Source organism: Canis lupus, chromosome 25 (assembly GCF_003254725.2).
Source record: "Canis lupus dingo isolate Sandy chromosome 25, ASM325472v2, whole genome shotgun sequence".
Taxonomy (NCBI): Eukaryota; Metazoa; Chordata; class Mammalia; order Carnivora; family Canidae; genus Canis; species Canis lupus.
In genome coordinates this window covers 10,671,758-10,693,944 of record NC_064267.1, presented here as the reverse complement: position 1 = coordinate 10,693,944, position 22,187 = coordinate 10,671,758, and the positions used below count along the sequence as shown (strand labels likewise).

At 38.6% G+C, this 22,187-nt stretch overlaps 1 protein-coding gene across 10 annotated transcripts in view; it reads left to right on the top strand.

Moving 5' to 3' along the window:
• Nucleotides 1–22,187, top strand: part of MTUS2 (microtubule associated scaffold protein 2) — a 588,485-nt gene that overhangs the window by 243,335 nt on the left and 322,963 nt on the right. For 8 of the 10 annotated variants that reach the window (XM_025462603.3, XM_025462600.3, XM_025462601.3 and 5 more), the window contains one exon: nt 10,888–11,085. In XM_025462603.3, coding sequence (XP_025318388.3) covers nt 10,888–11,085 — 198 coding nt within the window. The remainder of the gene's footprint in view (nt 1–10,887; nt 11,086–22,187) is intronic. The other 2 variants (XM_035720080.2, XM_025462604.3) reach the window with 1 other exon arrangement.

Here is a 22,187-nt window from a genome sequence, read left to right as displayed (position 1 = left end):
TGCCTTTGGATATATTCCCAGAAGTGGAATTGTTAGATCATTTTAATTTTTTGAGAGTTCTCCATAGTGTTTTCCAGAGTTGCTGTACCAAATTCCAAGCCCACCAGCAGTGTGCAATGGTTCCTTTTTCTTCACTTCCAGACCAGTATTTATCTCTTATCTTTCTGATGATGGCCATTCTAACAGTCATGAGGTGATAGCTCATGGTGCTTTTAATTTTGAAAGCTTTTACTTTGATCAAAATTCATTTTGTTTTCCTTTTCTTTTGTTGCTTATGCTTATTGTGCCATATATAAGAAATTATTGCCTAAGTTGAGGTCATGAGGTATATCCTTTCTTCTAAGAGTTTCATAGTTTAGCATCTGTATTGAATTCTCTAATCCATTTTTGAGATGTTTTTAGTATGACAAGAGGTCATACTCTAACATCCTTCTTACATATCTGTATACTCAGTTTTCCTAGGACCATTTATTGACAAACCATTTCTTTCTCCCACTGAATGGACTTGGCAGCCTTATTGAAATCAGTTGACCATAAACTGAATTTCTGGAAACTCAAGTTTCTTGTATTAGGCTGTTTCTGTCCTTATGCTAGTACCAAGTCTTGATTACTGTAGCTTTGTACTGAATTTTGAAAATTAGAAGTATGAGCTCTCTAACTTTGTGTTTCAGGATTATTTGGACTACTCTGTGTTTTTTCTTTTTTTGAATTTCCGTATGAATTTTAGGATCAGCTTGTCAGTTCCTGCAAAGAAGCCAGCTAGAATTTTGATAGGGATTGCAGTGATTCGTAGATCAATTCGGGGAGTAGTGTCATTTTAACAACAGTGAGTATTCTAATCCATGAACATAGAATGTTTTTCACTTGTTTGTATATTCTCTAATTTCTTTTAATAATGTTTTGTAGTTTTTATAGAAAAAGTTGTACACTTCGTTAAATTTATTCCTGGTGTAGCTGCTTGAAAATATAGATGAACTCCCAAATTTGTTCAAATTTCCATTTAGTATTAGGAAGATATTCAAGTAATTTGGATTTATGGTAAAGCAAAATGAAATATTACAGAGTAGCTTTTTCATGAAATAGCTTTATAGTCTAGAAGCTGTGCATGTTATACTTTCAAGCACTCTGGTATAAGTAAAACTCCTACGAAGCAAAACCCAAAAATCTCTACCTTCGTTCTCACATATAGTTGACTCTTGAACAATGTGGGGGTTAGGAACACCAATCTCCCTGTGCAGTCTAAAATCTGCCTGTAACTTTTTTCTTCTTAAATCCTTTACTACTGATAGCTGTTAACTTGAAGCCTTACTCGTGACCATAAGCAAACATATAGTTCTTAACACCTATTTTGTGTATGTCTTTATGTACTATGTTATAACAGCAGAATAAGCTAGAGAAAAAGAAAATGTTAAAAAAATCATAAGAAATAGAAAATACTTTTAAAATACTGTTCTGTATTTATTAAAAAAAGAAAACATGTATAAGTGGACCCACACAGTTCAAACCTCTATTGTTTAAAGGTCAACTGTAATGAAAACTTTATCAGTAGAAGTGATTGCATAGGTACCTTAGACAATGAAATGAAAAGCCCTCATTTGCTTTTCTTTCCTAGCAGAGATTGATAATGCCACAAACATACCTCAAGAGGATATAAAGAGCTTTATTACCTAGATATTTCGTATTTCTGGGGAGAGCAGAGCACATCTTCCAAGGAGGTCCAAATGGCTTGAAAGAGAGCAAGGAAAGATTCATTTGGGAGTTTTTTTGTGGTTAGGGAATGGGGCACGGTGAGTGTACCATACTCAGGGAGATGTTTGAGTGGTTTGACTTTCCCACGGGTGCCAAGAGGGGAGCACCATACTTACGAACTTTCTCAGATGGGAGGAGCCAGAGAGCTCTGATATTTGATGACTAAAATGTACTATATTTAATTGAATTTGAACTTGTATAATAAGCCATTATAGTGCTCTATGAGGCTTGCAGCCTAAGTCTGTTAAGGAAGGTAGAAGTTCCATTGAATGCCTTGTTCAAGAGCATTACGTATTCTGAGAAGCAAAATGATTGCCTTGTTCACTATCAGTAATGTTTGGAAGTCCAAAACTCTGTCATGGTGAGAGCTTGTATTGTGGCTATAGGGAGTATAGAAACATGTGTGACCTTAATTTTATTTTTTGGGTCTCTGTAGCATTAAAAGATTCTTGAACTTTTAAAAAAAAATTTTAAACGTTAAAGAAGGCAACCATGAATATGGAATTGTTGCTGCCACTGGCTGGACCAGACTGCCAGGCCAATGACAATGGCCCAAGATTGTAAAAACGTGCAGATGGGACTGACTTTGAGGAAAACATCCAGTGTTAGATAACTATTTGAAATTTGTCTGATTGTGCTGACCCTTGGGTTGCATCCTTTTCAGGAACATCTTCATTAAGGGATGAAAAACAGCAGCTCTTGACAAGCTCTATCATATGTGATGGCTATGGTCCCACTTGTAAAGTGCACAAACTCCTGCTTTTGCTCATCAGTTGATTCTAAGGGCTCTACAGGTAGCCAGTGGGTCTAGGAGAAGAGTGATCTCCTCTAGCACTGCCACATCAGGCAAGGGATGAGGACAGAGAGGCCACCCCCTTCTGCAGGTAGGCTGTGCCATAGAGCCCAGGTTTGGTTCCATTCTGTGGCAAGAAGGCCAGGCTATTTATGCTGAGTTTGTGGGATGCTACTTTTCATTGGGGATCTTGGTGTAAAGGGTCACAGGTTCAGAGCAGATGAGAGTTTTACTTTTCAGGAGAGATCAGTATGTTGCCCAGTAAGTGCAACCTTACTGGTTAAGTGCAAATATAATATTGTATATTGCAGGGTCTAGGAGGACAGTTTCTTAGACCAGAAACCCATGAGCAACCTGTAACCATTATTGGTGGTCTAGAAACTCCAGAAGGTGTGAGAGAGGTTGCTAAAGCCTCTACAGTGAAATCAGCTCTGAGAGCACTAATGGAAGTATGTGTTGATTGCAGTTGGGACAGATTCTAGAGCCTTTGTTGGAGGGGATCCTACCAAAGGTGAGCCAGTTTGCAAGTAACAGCATAAATGGGTTAAAGCAAAATTTGATAATGAAGAATATTTTGCCTCCCAAGCCCAATGGAGTCTAAAAGATCTTGGGCTTCTTTTAAGATATTGAATGTAGATAGAATTGCTAGCTATTTCTTGACAGTATCAAGGGTAGAGTACCCTACAGTTTACCAAATAATTTGTAGGACTTTGGGCAGCCTGGGTGGCTCAGTGGTTTAGCGCCTGCCTTCAGCCCAGGGTCTGATCCTGGAGACCGGGGATCGAGTCCCACGTCGGGCTCCCTGCATGGAGCCTGCTTCTCCCTCTGCCTGTGTCTCTGTCTCTGTCTCTCTCTGTATGTCTCTCATGAATAAATAAATAAAATCTTAAAATAATTTGTAGGAATCTCTTAAGGTGGCAGGATTTTGCACAGAGTGCTAGTCAGTTGACCTATCCCTTTTTTTAAATGATTTTCTTTGTATTTATATGTCCTGAATGAATGTGCCATATAAATGTTCTCAAAGAAAGATATTATAATGTCAGACCTGTGCCTGGAGAAAGGTGGATCCAGGTAAGATCTAGCCTACAAAGATTGTTTGGGATGGGAAGACTGTTCAGGTACTCCGTGGGTAGCTGCTGTATAGAGGTGTGTTGTGTCCCTTCAGAAACCAAGGAAAAACCGTGACTGAGGGACAAAGAATGGTCCAGATTTCGTGTTAAATGACCAGCAGGGGTCTTGTATAATGGGTTTCAATTCTTGCAGGCCTCACTTTAATTTATAGCAAGTTATATTAGCTGCTTTAACTGGAGGTATGGTCTATAGGGTCCCATTTTGTCAAGCTAAATTTTTTATGTGTCAAAACTTTAATTTTCTTTAAATTTATTAATCACAGAGTGTTTATGTCCACTATGGGATATTTTAAGGCAATGGATGCTCTGAGTCTGGAAGTTGAGGCAAGATGGTACTTCTTGTGGTTAAGACGAGGCTTATTTATGTTTTATTTCTCGTTCAGTAATTCCCTTAAAATTATAGAGTATTATAGCAGAGATATTATCTCAATTTAATGAGATTCCCCAGGTATAACTATGGTTTGAGCCACAGTATTGATTAAAATCGTAAAGATTTGCCAATTAATACATTTAAGGGAATGTTAAGATGAATTCAGAAGCTATGTTATAGAGGTACAAAGTCCATGCCCTTTTATCTTTTGGGTATAAGTTCCTTTAGTAAATTTCGATTTCCAATGGAGTCCAGCTGTAGACCTTGGTTTCAGTTTTTTGTTTATTTTGCCAAATACAGGCTTCTTTCCTTCTCCTTCCTCCACCCCATATTCCTTTTATTTCCCTGTTGTTTATACTAGGGGTTCTCTCTCCTCTACTTATAGTTGCAGATTCCCTCCAGAGAGCTTCAGATCAGTATCACCAAGGTTGGAAGCCTCTCCCATGACACTGTTACTTTATAGGATTTAAGAACTCCAGGCTTAAGGAAGATTTGAATGAACCCCTTTCACTGTGCTACAGAGATGCCATGGGTGTTTTTCTCTATAACCCTAAGGATCAGGATTTTTTTTTGGGACAGAGGCATAGGCAGCAGCAACAACAGAGGTGTTTATGGGGCCTGCAGAGCCATTTGTTTTTAAGAGTGCAGACCTCACCACTTCACATAACTGCTTTTTCTCTTTTTGTGTGTGTGTTGTTTCTTCCTTTAATGACTACTTTTTCATGAGTGATCACCCAGGGGACCTGTATACAGCAAAAGGTGATCTTTCCCCTGAGCCTGGCATTAGTTACAATGGCATTCTAAGACATGCAGATAGGTACAGGCTAAGAACCATGACCCAAGGCCACACTAAGGGCCCTAGCCAATCACATTCCTGTCTCCAAAAAACGATTAGTGATTGAAACTGCCAATGTGGGACAGATTAACCTACGACAGGGGCTTTCTGTAGGACTCACTAATGCAGAGCAGAGCAGCATAGCTCAAAGCATGAGCTAGCTATTAAGCAGTAGCTCCAAGTGCATGCTTTCTTTCTCTCCTTAAAAAAAAAAAAATTTATTTGAGAGAGCATGTGAGTGGGAGGGGCAGAGAGAGAGAAACTCAAGCAGATTCTGCACTCAGCACGGAGCCCAGCATAGGGCTCAATCTCACGACCCTGATATCATGACCTGAGCCAAGAATCAAACGCTTAACCAACTGAGCCACCCAGTGCACCCAGGTGCCCCAGTGTGTGCTTATTAGGCAGCAGAGTCAGCTAGCAAGCAAAACACGAAGAAAGGCTCCTGGTGATGGTCACTGTCTCAGCATCCTGGTCATACTACCTATTGTTGTGGTCACCCTGAAGAGTTAGGAAGACCTCCACCAAAATTTGGTTTGGATGTCAAGACTGATGATGCCATACACAAAGCAGTTTGTGAGGAGTTTATTACTTACATAACTGAGGTGACTGGGAGAGCAGTGCAGGCCTCTCAAACGTGTGAAATGACTTGAGAGAGCAAGGGAAGGATACTAACTCAATTTATTTTATTGTTGTCAGGGAGTGGGAAGGGGCTTGTGTAGTTTGACGTTCCTGCCAGCTCTAAAGGAGGCAGTACTGGGCTTTCTAATCTGCTTTCCCAGATATGGGGCAGTAGGGGGCTGGGCAGTGTAAAATGGGGCATGCGGTTTGAAACTTGATAGCTGTTAGCCATCAAACATTAAAAAAAAAAAAAAAAAAAAAAGGGAGTCCAGCCCTTTACTACAGTTGCTAAATATTTTATCTTGTTGGTGCTATTGTAAATTAAATCTTAATTTTATTTTTGGATTAGCTATTGCAAGTATATAGAAATACAATAGATTTTTGTATATTGAACTCATTCATTGTAATAGTTTTTAGTAGATTTCATAGGGTTTTCTATATACAAGATTGTGTGATCTACAGATTGTTTTGCTTCTTGTTTCCAATCATCATATCTTTTAATTTTCTTGCTCAACTGTCCTGACTAGGACCTTCCATAAAATACTGAGTAGAAGTGATGAGAGCAGACATTCTTGTCTGGTTCCCAATCTATGGGGGAAGCATTCAGTCTTTTTCCACTGAGTCTGATGTTAGCTATGGATTTTTTTTTCCATCCTCTTATCAGGTTGAGGATATTTTTCTATTATTCCTAGTTTGTTTAGTGTTTTATCATTAAATACCTTTGGAAGTTGTCAAGTGATTTTTCTGCATCTATTGAGATGATCATGTGGTTGTTCTTTGTTCTATTCATATGGCATCAGTCATTGATTTTTATGTTAAACCAATCTTTCATTCCTGGGGTAAATCTCACTTGTTTATAGTATATAATGCTTTTTATATGTTTCTGGTTTCTGTTTGCTGTATTTTGGTGAAAATTTTGTACTGTAAGAGTTTTCTTTTTTCATGATATTTTTGTCTGGTTTGGTTATCAAATGAACACCTCATAGCATGAGTTTGAAAATATTTCTGTGTCTCCCTCTCTCCTCCTTCCCTGGAATAATTTGTGAAGAACTGGCATAAATTCTTTAAATGCTTGATAGGATTCTCTGTTGAAGACATTTGAGTCTGGGCTTTTCTTTGTGGGAACTTTTTGGATGTCTAATTCAATTTCCTAGTTGTAAATATATTCAAATTTTCTATTTCTTTTTTTTTCTTTTTGTGTTTTTCTGGAATGTGTTCATTTCACTAGATTGTTCATAATATTCCTTTATAATTATTTTTATTTTTGCAAGATTAGTCATGATGTCCCTGTTGCATTCCTCACTTAACAAATTGAGTCTTCTCTCTTTTTTCTTGGTCAATGTAACAAAAGGTTTGTTGACTTTGTTGATCTTTCTAAAAACCAAATTTGATTTTGCTGACTCTCTCTTTTGCTTTTCCATTTTATTTATTATGATTCTAGTATTTATTATTTCCTTCCTTCTGCTTACATTTAGTTTGCTCTTCTTTCTTCAGTGTCATTAGATGGAAGATTACTTTATTGATGTAATATCTTTCTTCTTTTTTTAACATGGGCATTGTAGAGTGCTTCAGAGATTTTCATTCTTACGGCCTACCTCTACCCTTGGGCAGATCTCTTAGTTATGACTCTAGTAGGGGGTGTGGTGGACAGTGATCTGTTCCTCGAGGAGTGACAATCCTGATTTACAGGTGGGTACTAGGCAGGGGCAGTAGCTTCTGTTCGTCTCCCTTTGCCTCTCCTGATATTGAACCGCTAGGGACACAGGGCAACAATGATTAGGGCCCCAGGATTTTTGGCTTGCTATGGTTGGAGTAGTTACTGCCTCTGCCCTCTTCCTTGGAGCTGCGTAAGAAGGGTTCCCTCAACTCTTGGCCTCTTGCTTGCATGTAATTCAGTCTCTGCAACGTGGACCTAGGAGGAGGGCATAGGGATGGGAAATGGTGGTGGCCTGCCTCTCCCAGTGAGAGATGGTAGTTCTTGACCAGAGGGAGAGAAATCCTGTTGCCTTGGTCATAACCACCCAGAGTAGAGCTTTTATCATGCTGAGATGGACAAGGTTGCAGAGTAGGAAAGGAATGAGTCAGGCTCAAGTGCCATCCAGTTTGACTATTCTTACAGAGATTTAGTATATTTTCATATATAAATGTTTCTTTATCCCCTATATGCCCTTAAAACAGTTTCTAGAAACTTTTAGTGATTATTGTGTTTTAAAAATAATTTTTGCTAATTATGGTTGTTTCACGGGAGAAAGTGTCCATGAAGCTCTTCATGCGACCATCACAGAAGATGTCTCTCTTATGTGTCTGCTCAGTTTTATTTAACATTGCTATCATTTGTTTAGGGAGGACTTCCTGTACACCTTGATATGCTATTTCCATCAATATACATATATATATATATATATATATATATTTAAAGATTTTATTTATTTATGCATGAGAGACATAGAGAGAGAGAGAGGCAGAGACACAGGCAGAGGGAGAAGCAGGCTCCATGCAGGGAGCCCCAACGCAGGACTCGATCCCAGTGTCTCCAGGATCTCACCCTGGGCCGAAGGTGGCGCTAAACCGCTGAGTCACCAGGGCTGCCCAAAATCTGTATTTTTGAATAGCCCAAGGACACTACGTACTTGAAAAAAAAATATTCTTCTGATATGTTGCACTTGAGAAGTCGTAGAGTGCACATTTTAATAATTAGATTCCTTTTATGAGAAATTAAGATTAAATTGAGGCACATTCAGTCAGAGCAGCTGAATGTAATGCTGAAGAGTACCTTTCCAAGGATGATATGGCATCTCCTGTTGATGTTTTTACCCCAAAGATATGTAAACTATTTGTGAGATATATCTCATAGAAAGAGACCATTGGATAATAACTTGATGTATAGATTAAATTTAGAAGAATTATGTACACAGAGAATTGGGGTAAGACTCCCACAAGTAGCCTACACACACACACACACACACATACATACACACAATGTGTGAGTTTATGAAAAGGGAAAGCTGGAATAAGGGAAGGTGAAAGCGCAGAAGTCAGAGACTGACTTCATGTATACTTGGGGTCCTGTGTTGTTGAGTTCCCTCTCCACGTGTTCCATGCTACCTTTCTGCCAATGACACCAGCAATCATTAAATATAGGTAAGGGTGGAATAGGATAATTTCCTCTTTGAACATTTTCAGTGCCTTTGTTGTCTTATGTAATGATTTAATAAATTTAGTTTTCATTTTTAAAGGAGTTTATTTGTTTGTTTGTTTAAGATAGAGCACACATACATGAGTTCCAAAGCAGGAGGAAGAGTAGAGGGAGAGGGAAAGAATCTTAAGCAGATTCTGTATTAAGTGTAGAGCCCAATATGAAGCTCGATACCACTACCCTGAGATCATGACATGAGCCAATATCAAGAATTGAATGTTCAACTGACTGAGCCACCCAGGAGCATCTAATTTTCATTCTTCAATAAATATTAAATGAATGTTTACTACATGTCAAGGTGTTCTTTAGGAATTCTGATCTTCTTGTCATTCTGAAATATGGGGTTTCTTTCTAGAAAAAAATGTATTCATATTCTTCTCACTTGTTTTTCTGTAATCTTAAGTCAGTTATTGATTAACTGGTTTGGGAAAGAAGTTATACATAACTGAAATTAGTATTAAAATGTGATGGATTTAGTGTATACTTATTGAAATAACATCTGATTTTTTAGCAACTTTCACTGTTTTACAGGCACTATCCAAAATTGAGTTGGTGTAGACTTATTTTGAAAATGTATCTGAAAAAAAAAAGAAAATGTATCTGATATATGGGGATACTTCCATTGTTCTGGGGATATTATCTAAAAGTAAGTGAAATGATAGAACAACATTTGAAGGCATTGACCTGACATTTAATTGCTGATATAGAAGGGCCATTACTACTTATTAAACAGTGATCATTTCTCATCATATTTGAGCATTTTTTCCCAAGCATAAGGACAGAACTGAATTGGGAATATTACAGTCCAGATCCCTGTTCCCTCCTTCCTCTTCCCTCTGCCTCACTTGATTCCTCCTCCTCCTAGTCTTGACCCAGAAATCAAGAAACCATAGTTGTGCATATTCTACTTTCATCTGGATGTACAACCGGCTACAGCTTCACTCTTAGGGAGAACTCCTAGTAGAGAAAGAGGCACCATTGGATCAGTTTGGATCTATTCGTTCTTCACAGATTTCCAGACATAGATTTATTTCTGATGTAGATTCTTCATTGATTTCTAGGCATCAATTTTTTTAAAAAAAAATGAATGGCTTTTTTTTTAGTTATTAGTCTACAACTTGTTTAATCTTTCAGTAGATAATAAAGAGTGAGGAACACTGCTGAAGGATCTGTATATATGCACTCACAGTAAATATAGCAGGTGAAAGTTGCTAAATGGCTTGACTAGGACAATTATACAGATTATTAAGAAACCTAGACCTTTTTCCTTTTAAGGAATATTAAAGAGCATTTGTGTGTGATAACATTATGTATTGAAAGACTTCTTAGGGTGTGGAGATTACCATGAATAGAGCCTGGTTCAGACAGCATAGTGTGATGTTTTATTATTTCAAAATTAGCTGGCTTTGCACATATCAGGGAACTAATTCTGAAGTTTGGTTTACTTTTGAATTTTAGTTCAACATAAAACCAAATCATGGAGAAAGGAGAAAAAAATCTTAGTGTTAATTGGAGCATCTATAAAGTTCTGTTACAAGCAGTAATACTTATATTAAATCTTTGAGGCCAGTTTTATCATCACCAGTCCTTTTATGAGACAAAACTGTAGTTCTAAAGTATTGGGTCAGGTGCCCAAGGTTATACAGCTAGTAAATAACAGAGACTGGATTTCAGCCTGGCCAGCTCCTCAGCTTGTCCTCACCTTTTTCCTACAACCAACAGAATGTTAGCAAAATGATTCCTTGTACATGCTTCCATGAATTATCACATATTGTTTATAATTGTTGATGAATATTTGCCACAAGGGCTCTTTGCCCATTATTGTATGTCAGATTTTAAGGATGTGTGTCAATTTCACAATTCTAGGGTAAGTTACAACGGTAAGTGTTCATTCCATCCAGCTTCCTAATCACTGCATACCTTTATTTATGGTCACATAATAATAGGGCTAGTTGTCTGTTCTTGTGTCATCTGCCTGCTGCTTCTCCTCATACTTGAGTTCTCTGAAGCTCCCAGCCCACAACGAGGAGTCTTTCTTACAAAATTGTATTGTGAATGTGCTGAAGCACACCCTGCAAGATTAACTGTGGTCTGTTTATGATAGAGCTAGATTAATATTTATAGTCCATGTATTTCATATCTTGTTGTCAACCTTTTTTTTTTTTTTTTTGGTTTGGTTTGGATTCATTATAGCAGATTTAAAGAAAGCCTCTGGTTCAAATGCTGCAAAATCCAATCTGCCAAAATCTGGACTTCGTCCTCCCGGATACTCGCGCCTCCCAGCAGCCAAGCTGGCAGCCTTTGGCTTCGTGCGGAGCTCCAGTGTGTCCTCGGTCTCCAGCACCCAGTCTGTGGACAGCGCGCAGCCAGAGCAGAGCCGGCCGGCCAACCGTAAGTGGGCGGCGCCGGTGTGCTGTGCCCTTGCGGGGATTTGCCCCTTGGGCCACACTGGGTGGATCAGCATGTGGGTGTACTAATTTGATTTCTTTGTGTAGGAAAGATTTGATTTGACTACCCTCATCTACCATTGTTAAGACTTTAGAAAAGCATCTACTGAAGGAAAAAAAAAAAAAGCCTGTTTGGCCCTATCATTTTTTTCAGTTATGAGAAGTTTAAATGTTAGAAAAAAGACTTTTAAATCTAGAAAATGACTTATCCAGGGACTGAGACCAGGAGCCCTTTGCTCCATGGATTCTATGCAAGAAGTCAAAGAAAGATCCAAAACAGGTGTTGCATGAAACAAACTATGTATTAAATAGTGGTGGTGAGAATCCTTTTAAATTACCTGGGATTATCTGTAATGCCTTCATTTTGGTGGAGCACTTGGCTGGATTTCTAAAAGTCAACCAAATGATGCTAAAAATAGAAAAGGACAACTGAGCTTCTTCAACTCTGCCCAGAAAGGTCCCCATTAGCTGAATGGTGCTACTCTTAGCCTGGTTCCTGAGACTGATGTTGTAAGCTGTATTTCAAAGCATGAATTAATAGTCTCAGAGCAAGTCACAGCTGCTGTTCCTAAAGAAGATCTGGAGGCTGCCCCATTCAGCTGAGCCTTTAATGACCAAAGCCCATCTCAGCCTGTCAACTTCAAAGTCATTGTTATTGGATCTGAAGCCCTGGTACCTCAGATCTTGGTTAGTTTAGCAAGAACTTGCCGGAGGGCCAGGAAAGTCTTAGAGGTTTTCCTGTGGCAGGCTCTTTGGGAGGGATTACAGTAGTTGAATCAGGCTGAAGTAGTGAGTGAGTGAAAGAGAGAGAGAACAAGATGGAGTGTCGAGGGTAGAGTTTGAAAATGAGATTGATTTATATTATTTTTTTCAATTTCCTTTCCCTGAGCGTGCTCTTTCTCGATCCTTTCTTGGGTTTGGAGAGATGAGGTGCAGCACATTTGTACCTTTATAGTTCTAGATTTTGCTCTACCTAGTTATTCCTAATAATAATACATTACATTTTCCTTTGTCTTGATGTATTTGTAAGCAGTTTCTGAGAGGTTTTTTGCTCACGTGGTTTCCTGAAAGTACTGCATCTCTGAGCTGCTTTTACACTGGGTTCATTTTAGGAATATCATTGTCATTACAGATTACATTGTGTCACAGTAGATGTCTCAAAATCTGAAATGTGTATATAATAAAGAACTATTTGCAAATGTGTAACTCAGATCTGTGTGTACATATTGACAGTCTGAAGATTTTTAAATACAGGAGCAACTATTTGTCATCCTTTTTAGTAGTAAAATTCCCAGTGGCTTGTTTCTCTTTCAGAGGGAGCATGAGTGATTTAAAAAAAAAAATCTCATATGGGATGTATCTTTCTAAGGAAGATGTCAAAGCCTTGATTTCTTAAAAAAAAAAAAAAATAATGTCAAGATGAATTGAGCTTTGTTCCCACAGCATCAACTTTTGCTAAAGGAGATCTGACAGTTGTGGACAGAATAATTCCAGGTGTATTTAGGGCATTTCTTCTTTACCTCTGCTTCAAAGGACACTAGACAGGGACACTCTGAGCACCCAAAAGAGCCATAACATGCCGGGGAAAATAAGTCTTAAGTTAAAGACTTCATAGTAAGGGTAATATGTATTCACACCAAAAAGAATAAGATACCTAGGAATAAACCTAACCAAAGTGGTAAAAGATCTGTACTCTAAAACTATACAACACTTATGAAAGAAATTGAAGAGGACACAAACAAATGAAAAAAGCATTCCATACTCATGTATTGGAAGAACAAATGTTAACATGTATATACTACCCAGAATAATTTACACATTTAATGCAATTCCTGTCAACATACCATCAACATTTTTCACAGAGCTAGAACAATAATCCTAAAATTTGTATGAAACCACAAAAGATCCCGAATAGCCAAAGCAATTCTTGAAAAAGAAAAGCAGGAATGCCTGCACGGGTCAGTCAGTTAAGCATTGGATTCTTGATTTCAGCTCAGGTCGTCATCTCAGGCTTGTGGGATCTCACGTTTAAATAAATCTTTAAAAAAGAAAAAGAAAAGCAAGGCTGGAGGCATTATGGTTCCAACTTCAATCTTTATTACAAAGCTGTAATCAAAACAGTGTGGTACTGGCACAAAAACAGACATATATAGATCAATGGAGCAGAATAGAAGACTCAAAAATGGACCCACATCTATGAGGTCAACTAATTTTTGACAAAGCAGGAAAGAATATCTAATAGTCTCTTCAATAAATGGTGTTGGGAAAACTGGACAGCCACATGCAGAAGAATGAAACCGGACCACTTTCTTACATCATACACAAAAATAAATTCAAAATGGATGAGAAAAACCTAAATGTAAGACAGGAATCCATCAAAATCCTAGAGGAGAACATAGACAACAACTTCTTTGATCTTGGCCATAGCAGCTTTTTACTAGACACATCTCCAGAGGCAAGGGAAACAAAGGCAAAAAATGAACTATTGGGATTTCATTAAGATAAAAAGCTTCTGCACAACAAAGGAAATAATCAACAAACTAAAAGGCAACTTACAGAATGGGAGAAATTATTTTCAAATGACATATCTGATAAAGGGTTAGTATCCAAAATCTATGAAGAACTTATCAAACTCAACACCCAAAAAACAAATAATCCTGTCAAGAAATGGGCAGAAGACAGAATATACACTTTTCCAAAGAAAACATCTTGACGGCTAATAGACACATGAGAGGATGCTCAGCATCACTCATCATTAGGGAAACACAAATCAAAACCATGATGAGCTACTACCTTACACCTATCAGAATGGCTAAAATTAATAACACAAAAAACAACAGGGGTTGATGAAGATGCAGAGAAAGGAGAACCCTCTTACACTGTTGGTGGGAATGCAAACTGGTGCAGCTACTCTGGAGAACAGTATGGAGGTTCCTCAAAAATTTAAAAATAGAGCTACCCTGTGGTCCAGCAATTGCACTACTAGGGATCTACCCAAAGGATACAAAAACATACATTCGGAGGGGTACATGTACCCCAATGTTTATAGCAGCATTATCAAGAATAACTGAACTATGGAAATGTCCATCAACCAGTGAATGTATAAAGAAGATGTGGTACACACACAGACACACACACAGACACACACAGGAATATTACTCAGCCATCAAAAAGAATAAAATTTTGCCATTCTCAAGGACATGGATATAGCTAGAGTGTATTATGCTAAGTGAAGTCAGTCAGTCAGAGAAAGACAAATACCATGGGATTATATTTATATGTGAATTTAAGAAACAGAATAGATGAACATATGAAGTCAGGGAGAGAGGGAAGCAAACCATAAGAGACTCTTAACTATAGAGAACAAACTGAGGGTTGACGGAGGGAGGTGGGTGGGAGATGGGCTAGATGGGGGATGGGCACTCATTGTGATGAACATTGGGTGTTGTGTGTAAGTGATGAGTCACAGTTTTACTCCAGAAACCAATATTGCACTGTATGTTAATTAATTCACATTTAAAGAAAAATTTGAGTAACTAAATAAATAAAAACTTGACAAGAAAAAAATAAAAGTAATATATGTTTAGAATTTTTTTCTATTTAAAAAAACCACAGTACTTAGAATTGTTTTGTAATTATCCGCTACCTAACTGTATGTAAAATATGTACTTCACCAATGAACCACAGAAAACCTCCTCACATATTTGAGTTGATATCTTAGTACCATTAACCATTCTGGTTATACTTGTTATTAGATTTAATGTCAAGAATAATTTTGTTTCTGTTCTTTAGTGGAGAGATGATGCTTTGATGATAAGGAGTAAGTAAAATATGCAGTTCTTGAAAGAGCTGAAAGTCCATAGATCAAACCCTAGGAGGAAAGCTTTGTTGGTTTAGCTCATCGAAACAGCTAGCATGATTATCAGCATTGGTTCCTTTTTCCTTCTTGGAACATTGATCTTTCTTCAAACGGTATGTTCAAATAGGATTCATTTTAGGAATACTACAGTAATTAGGAATTATAATGTGGCACAATAGATGTCTCAAAATGTGAGATATGACTATAATAAGGAACTGTTTAGAAGTGTGCAGCTCATATTTTTAGATACTCGTGCCTATAAACAGTCTGAACAGTGTCCACAGTGAACAAAGCATGCTATATTTAGGGCACTTTTCAGAGATTCATTAAGAACTTGGTGTTTCCTGGGTGACTTTGGCTTACTTACAATTCTCTCCATGAAGTTTTCCTGGGTCCTCAGGGGCAGATAACAGTAAGCATGGAGAGGGGAGACCCCCAGCCCCCCCCCGGACATGGCTCTCACCTTTTGGATATAGAATCTGCCCTCTGCCCTGGGTGCAGGGAGGTAGTAGAGTGGTTGGGGAGTAGGAATGCAGCTGAGGAGGTGGACAGAGAGGTGACCTTGTATAAATAACCATGGCACAAGGATATATGTGCCCACAGCCTTAAAAACGATACAAAGCTGGAAAGATGTTCCTGGTTTGGGGTGGGGGGTTAATTTCTGATGCGGGTGATCAGGGAGTTTCTCAGTGGGGTTATATTTTGGGAAGCGGAGATGGGCTCTGGGAGATCGTTTGTAGGGGAGCTGTTGGTGCAGCCAGAAAACCTCCTGAATGTGAGGGGTTGCCATTTCTGGTACAGCCTGCCAGTTCATCATTGTATCATCTGTCTTCTGTACAGCTGGTGTGATTGAGCTCCCCAAGGTTTGTTCTCACAATGCATCTCTTCCAATTCTTTAAGCTTCCCCTTGCTCATCCTATCCATACTTTCATCTCTTAGCACTTTGGACATACTACCACCTCCATAGCTGCAGCCCCTTCCTCTCTCTGGAACTACTCACCCGTTTCACATGCCAGACATCCCCAGCAGACTGACCCCAAGTTGCCTCAAACTGAACATTTACCCCAAATGAATCTTTTATTATCTTTTACAAACCAACACTTCCTCTCACAGTTGCTCTACCTGTGAATGATGTCTGTGATCTGGCTAGTGAGGTTGGAACTTTTAGGATCAACATTGCCTCTCACCTTCTTTTTGCCTCCCTTTCTAGTCAGTGATCAAATCTGGTCGGTTCTCACTCTCTCATGTACTCTTTCTTCTCATCTTAGTTTAAATCTGTAGTACCTCTCACCTAAACCATTCCTAAGTATTCCGTAATTCCTTTTTTTTTTAATTTTTTAAAAAGATTTTATGTGTTTACTCATGAGGGACACAGAGAGAGAGAGGCAGAGACACAGGCAGAGGGAAAAGCAGGCTCCATGTGAGGAACCTGATGCAGGACTTGATCCGAGGACCCTGGATCACAACCTGAGCCAAAGGTTGTTTCAACCATGGAGACACCCAGGTGCTCTAGTACTCTGGTCCGAGATAATTTTCCCTTTTACCCTGTTTTAATTGTTTCATGGTGCCCCTGTGCTTGCTTCAGTTCCTTACTGGATATTCCAGGGCATGGTTTTAGGGTTCCCTTCTCACCACTCCCACATCCCATCCCCTCATGTACATACACCCTCAACTGGCCAACCAGAATTGTTTGCTTTTCTCTCTGAGGGCTTTGTGCTTTCCTGCCTTTGTGTTCTTTGTGTTAACCGTTCATCTCTGTAACACTGTCCTCCTATTCCCAACCAAATTTCTCTGTACATCCTGCCATTTCCAGGTACAATTCAAATGCCACTTCCTCTAAAAAACTTCCTTCATCTGTGAACCCAAAGCAGTCTTTTTTTGGGGGTAACTCCAGTGTTCCTTGCTCACATCACTTTTGTGGATTATCATATACTGTCTGATTGTCCTGGTTTGTTTCTATGCTCTATTTCCCCTACGGATTGTAAGCTCTTCAAGGAGAAGTGCTATGTCTTTTAATAATTTTAATATCCCTCATGCTATCTAGCATGTCCTTTACAGTAATAGAGTTTCAAGAGAAATCCTTTCCCAATAGAAATTTTTTTTACAGTTTCTCTTATGTAAGAGTATGAAACAAGAGAGACCCCTGAGAATTTATCTCATGAATAAATAAATAAAATCTTTAAAAAATAAAAAGAATTGGCCTAAAGCGCTACCATTGAGGCTTTTCATGGCTTTTCAAAGTTGTCAAAATCAGACCCCTCAATTAGAGAGAAAAAGATACATTCATTAAATTCTGGAGTTTTATTTCTTATTTTATTTTTTAATAAGATTTTATTATTTATGAGAGACACAGAGAGAGAGGCAGAGACATAGGTAGAGGGATAAGCAGGCTTCTCGCAGGGAGCCTGATGTGGGACTCGATCCCTGGACCCAGGATCACACCCTGAGCTGAAGGCAGATGCTCAACCGCTGAGCCACCCAGGCGTCCCTATATCTTATTTTAATACTTAAATAAGTAGATGTTCTTTTAATTATCGAATAGGATTTGGGTTTGGGGGATAATAATCTGAAATGGAAAATAACTAGCCTTTTTGGAAGGTTAATCAATGAAAATAAGGGTTAATGTGAAAGCTTTTTGTAATGTTAACTTCAGCATTCATGCTCATGAATACCATAAAATACATTTACATAAATAATACATTTGATTTTCTGTATCTGAGATGAATTCTAAGTAAGTTCAGAGTTGCCAAGAAGTATTATTAATAACTCTTACCAAAACAGCTGTTAATCTATCTCATGTTCCTTTGGCAAAGAGGGTGTCATTTTTTATTCATGGAAAAAGGAACCCAAACGGACCTGAGAGGTCAGATTTCAGAGAAGCTCTTGCCTGTTTGAGATTAAGCCTTATTGACATTGTAAATTCCTTTTCAGAACACTCAGATAATGATCATGTCCACCCAGAGATGGGATTAGAATGTGAATGTCTTTTGTTTTATTTTAAAATTGACCATTTTTGGTTGAAAGTAAGATAAACTGAAATTTGAGGGATGAAATGGTAGGATTATGGTAGGAGGATATGGTAGTTGAATGGTCTCATTTTTTTTGGCTGTCTGTTTTCATGACCATCAGATTGTCCATTTCCCTTCCTTAATCCAGCCCTCTTTTAGCATCTGTTGTTGGGTAAGCGCAGAGCTCAGTGCTGCAGCTATTGTGACCAGAACACCAAGATCTCATTCTTGCAAAGTTAGGACCCAATGGGGAGAATAAATCCATGTAGGGAACTGTGAGTCAGGCTATGGCTGAAGATTGCATGGCATTTGGTGGGTGGGGAGGGGAAGGAGGTATGTGAAAGAGGGAGGGCAGCCTGGGTGGCTCAGCATTTTAGTGCCGCCTTCAGCCCAGGGCTTGATCCAAGAGACCCAGAATTGAGTCCCACGTTGGGCTCCTGCATGGAGCCTGCTTCTCCCTCTGCCTTTCTCTCTCTCTCTCTCTCTCTCTCTCTCTCTCTCTCTTTCTGTGTGTCTCTCATGAATAAATAAATAAAATCTTAAAAAAAAAAAAAAAAAAAAAAACAGGGAACACCTAACCCTCCTGAGTTGGGAGTGAGGAAAACCCCTCATGCCCTTTACATTCTCTCCTGGCTATCTCAGCACTACTGCACCATTTCTTCAGAGCTAATTATTCCACATTTTAAGTAACGGTGGTGTTCTTCTGGATTTGCTGTAAAATAATCTGGCACTGCCCCCTCAAAAAAAAAGATGAAAAAAGATAAGTAAATTTTTTATAATCCTTGAAGCTGGTTGATGGAGCTATGAGAGTTTATTATACTACTTACTTTACTTTTATTTGTATGTTTGGACATTTCCAGAAAAGAAAATTAAAATAAAATCTCATTTTCTCTCTGTACTGGCTTTCATTTCTTAAGAGACTATATGGCATAGTGGTGAAGGATATGGTTGTCTGGACGAAGGCTGCCTGGGTTTGCATCCTGCCTTTGCCATTTACTAGCTAGGTGACTTTGCGCAAGTTACTTAATCTCTCTGTGCCTCTGTTTTCTTATTGTAAAATAAGAATAAATAAATAAAAATAAGTGTAAAACACTACTGTGAGATTGGGAATATTTAATGGAATTAATGAATGCAGAGTGCTCAGAAAAGGGTCAGGCACAGTCATAATGACAATGGTTCAACCCCATTTCCATTCATTGGCCATGTGTATAAAGTTTATATGGAGAAGGATTTGAAAGCTGAGTAGGAAAAATGAGCATGATGGATTAACTGTATCTGGCATGGGGTAAGGAAAGTGGTAATGATAATATATGTCAGGGCAATGATGTCTATTTCCATTTCTAAATTTTTATAATTCCCTCTGTCATATATATTGAATACTTCTCTGAACATTAAGAGGAAATATCTCATTTATGCAACATGAAGGTGCAGTTTGAGAAGTTGATTGGTAGATTTTCATGGAGTTCTCTTTTGGGCTATAAACTTCAAACTGTTTGGAAATTTATAAAATACATGCAAGCAAAGCCATGTTTTGTTTTCTTTATCTAAAACAGTTTTGCCATGCCCTCAGCATGTTATCATTTTAGGAAATACATTCAGTTGGGTTCCCTTTAAATGAAACATATTTCTGTGCAAGGTGACTAATACATAGCACATTAATCGAAGCTGATGGCATTTAAAACTTCTGCTCAAAATAGAAACTGAGAGTTGGATCTGATTTTATTTCTGTCCCTTTCTAATGTCTGTAGGAAAAAGTGGGAACATTTGATTTTGTAGTGTGTAAAGAGTTTCATGCAGCTACAGCTTCTCATTTTGCTAGTCTAATTTCCATTGTACTAGGGTTTTACTTTGTCAAATATCTCAGTCCAATTTAGGTGGGTGGGGAAAAGAGAAGAGTGAGAACAAAAACCAAAATAAGCTTTTGAGTTTTCTCTAGAAATGAGGAAGTCAAACACATGTCACCGATGGATTTAAATATCTATTTCCCTGTAATCTGTAATTATGTAATTTAAAGTATTCTGTATAAGGAAGAAATGAAATCATTTTCACTGAATCTTGCTGTTAATTTTTCAGATTCTTCCCACACATTCAGTTTTTTTTCTTCTTTCTTTGCTTCCTTCACACTCATTTACACAGAAGGACTTGATTCTTCTGAGTACTATGTTGCATTGCCTGTAAGTGAAAATATTTTCTTCATTGCCTTCGTAACACCTAGTTTATCCACCTAGACTCATATATGTGGGCTACACTGTTAGAAATCACATTGTCCCTCAAAGGTTTATAAGTGCCAGAGTCTAGCATATTCTAGCTTATTCAAGATATTTAATGAAAAATAGATACTTTGAACTATGGAAAAGGGATCAAGATAAGAAATATGCCACACTTGCATGTATAATATGCATCAAAATCAGCACTTATGGTAATAGAATAATATGGGGGAAAGTCAGTTAACCTCACTGGACTCAGATTTTTATTATAAAGTTGGAAGAGATTCAATTAAATGAATTGACCACTTTTGGCTCTCAATAGCTAGGATCCTGTGACTTCATTCTGTTAAAACTATGGAATCATTTATGATTCTTTAGTGATGCATAATCAGAAGTGTATTTGAGAACAATTACTATGATAATTGTGAGCCAAGTCATTTGGACAAGGGAGCCTGGAGACGAGTGATCTTAGCACTGCCAAAATTAGAGATGCTTTCCTTCTGGCCAGACCTTACTTTTGCTATTTTTTCCCTGTCATATGAGATAGAAATTTCAGAACACTAACAAACAGAGAGCAGCTCAAAGGTCTTACTGCCCTGCTTTTTAACTATAAAATGGAGGGCTATAAGTTTCTTGGAAGTCCCCTTCTTGCCCTTGCACTCTGCCTAATGCTGCGCATCTTGGATTACGAGTCAGGGGCTACAGGAGATGGGAAGTGTGGGTGCAGATGTTTTCATACCTTTTATTGCTTTTAGCTTTCACAAAAACGGTAGGTCAGAGGTAACATTCCAGCACGATTCTAATACCACTAGGGACAGTGACAGAGAAGAAACAGTAAAAAGCAACTGAGCATAACTTTTGGACTGATACTGACTTCTTACAGGAACTTTTCCAACGGTACACACTTTTTTGTATTGCCATAACACGCACAGACTGTCTTCTGGGAAGGTTCATAAAGATCCTTGTAATATCTTCCTTAAGGCAGCAGACAGGGGTCACAGATTGATAATTCCTTCTGCCTTCAGTGAGAAAGAGAATAAATTTCATGATGTCAGTGGGTTCTCTGGCTTCCATAACAGGCAGCAGTTGGGAGGAGGGGGTTAGTGGGAGCCTGTGGTAGGAGACAGTGGTAGGGATGGAAAGAAAGGGCATAATGTAAGAGAGTCAGAACTGACAGGTCAAGAATACCTGTGAGGGAGGGGCGACTGGAAGGATGAGGATGAGGGTATTCCTTGCAGAATTGTGAGCTCAAGAGCAGGGTCTGAGGGACTGTCCTCATGTCAGAGTCCCAGAAAAGCATTCATATAAATCCATCCAGCAGATTTACAGACATATTGCACTGACATTGAGGGGAGCAGCTGTGGAAAATAAGTGATATTGGGAGCCATGACTGGCCTCACTGGGGAGGGCAAGTAGCCCAAGATGGGAAGGGGGTTGCGACATGTGCAGAGTGTGCCTGTCTAGATCAGGAGCAGGGAATATAACCAGAGAAGACATGGTCAGCGAGGAAGGAGGAGCATCAGGAAAGCCCAGGGAGGAGAGACATTCATGGAAAGGAGATGGTCAGTCAATGCAGTCTGCACTACAGAGGAGTGGAGAGGACTGGGAACAAATTAGTGATTAGAAGGTCACTGGGAGCCTTGATGTTAGTTTGAACAAGATGTATGGAGGCAGGAATCAGGTTATAAGTGGGTAAGGCAGGTGAAGATGGAGAAAACAAATGAATGTGAGGATGTTTGGTAGAATAAAAAGACTCAGCAGAGAAAGTTGTTTTGTGTTTAGTTTTGCCCGCCTCTCCCCTTTTTAAAGCACAGATAAGAATGTTTATGATCCAAGAGGAAGGTTCCAGGGATGAAGAAGCCATTAAAGATAAAAGCAAGTGAGGATGATAGATGGAGCAATTCCTGGAGCAAGCAGGAGGGAATGCCATCAAATATAAGTTCAGAAGGGTAGCCATGAAGACAGACAGAAA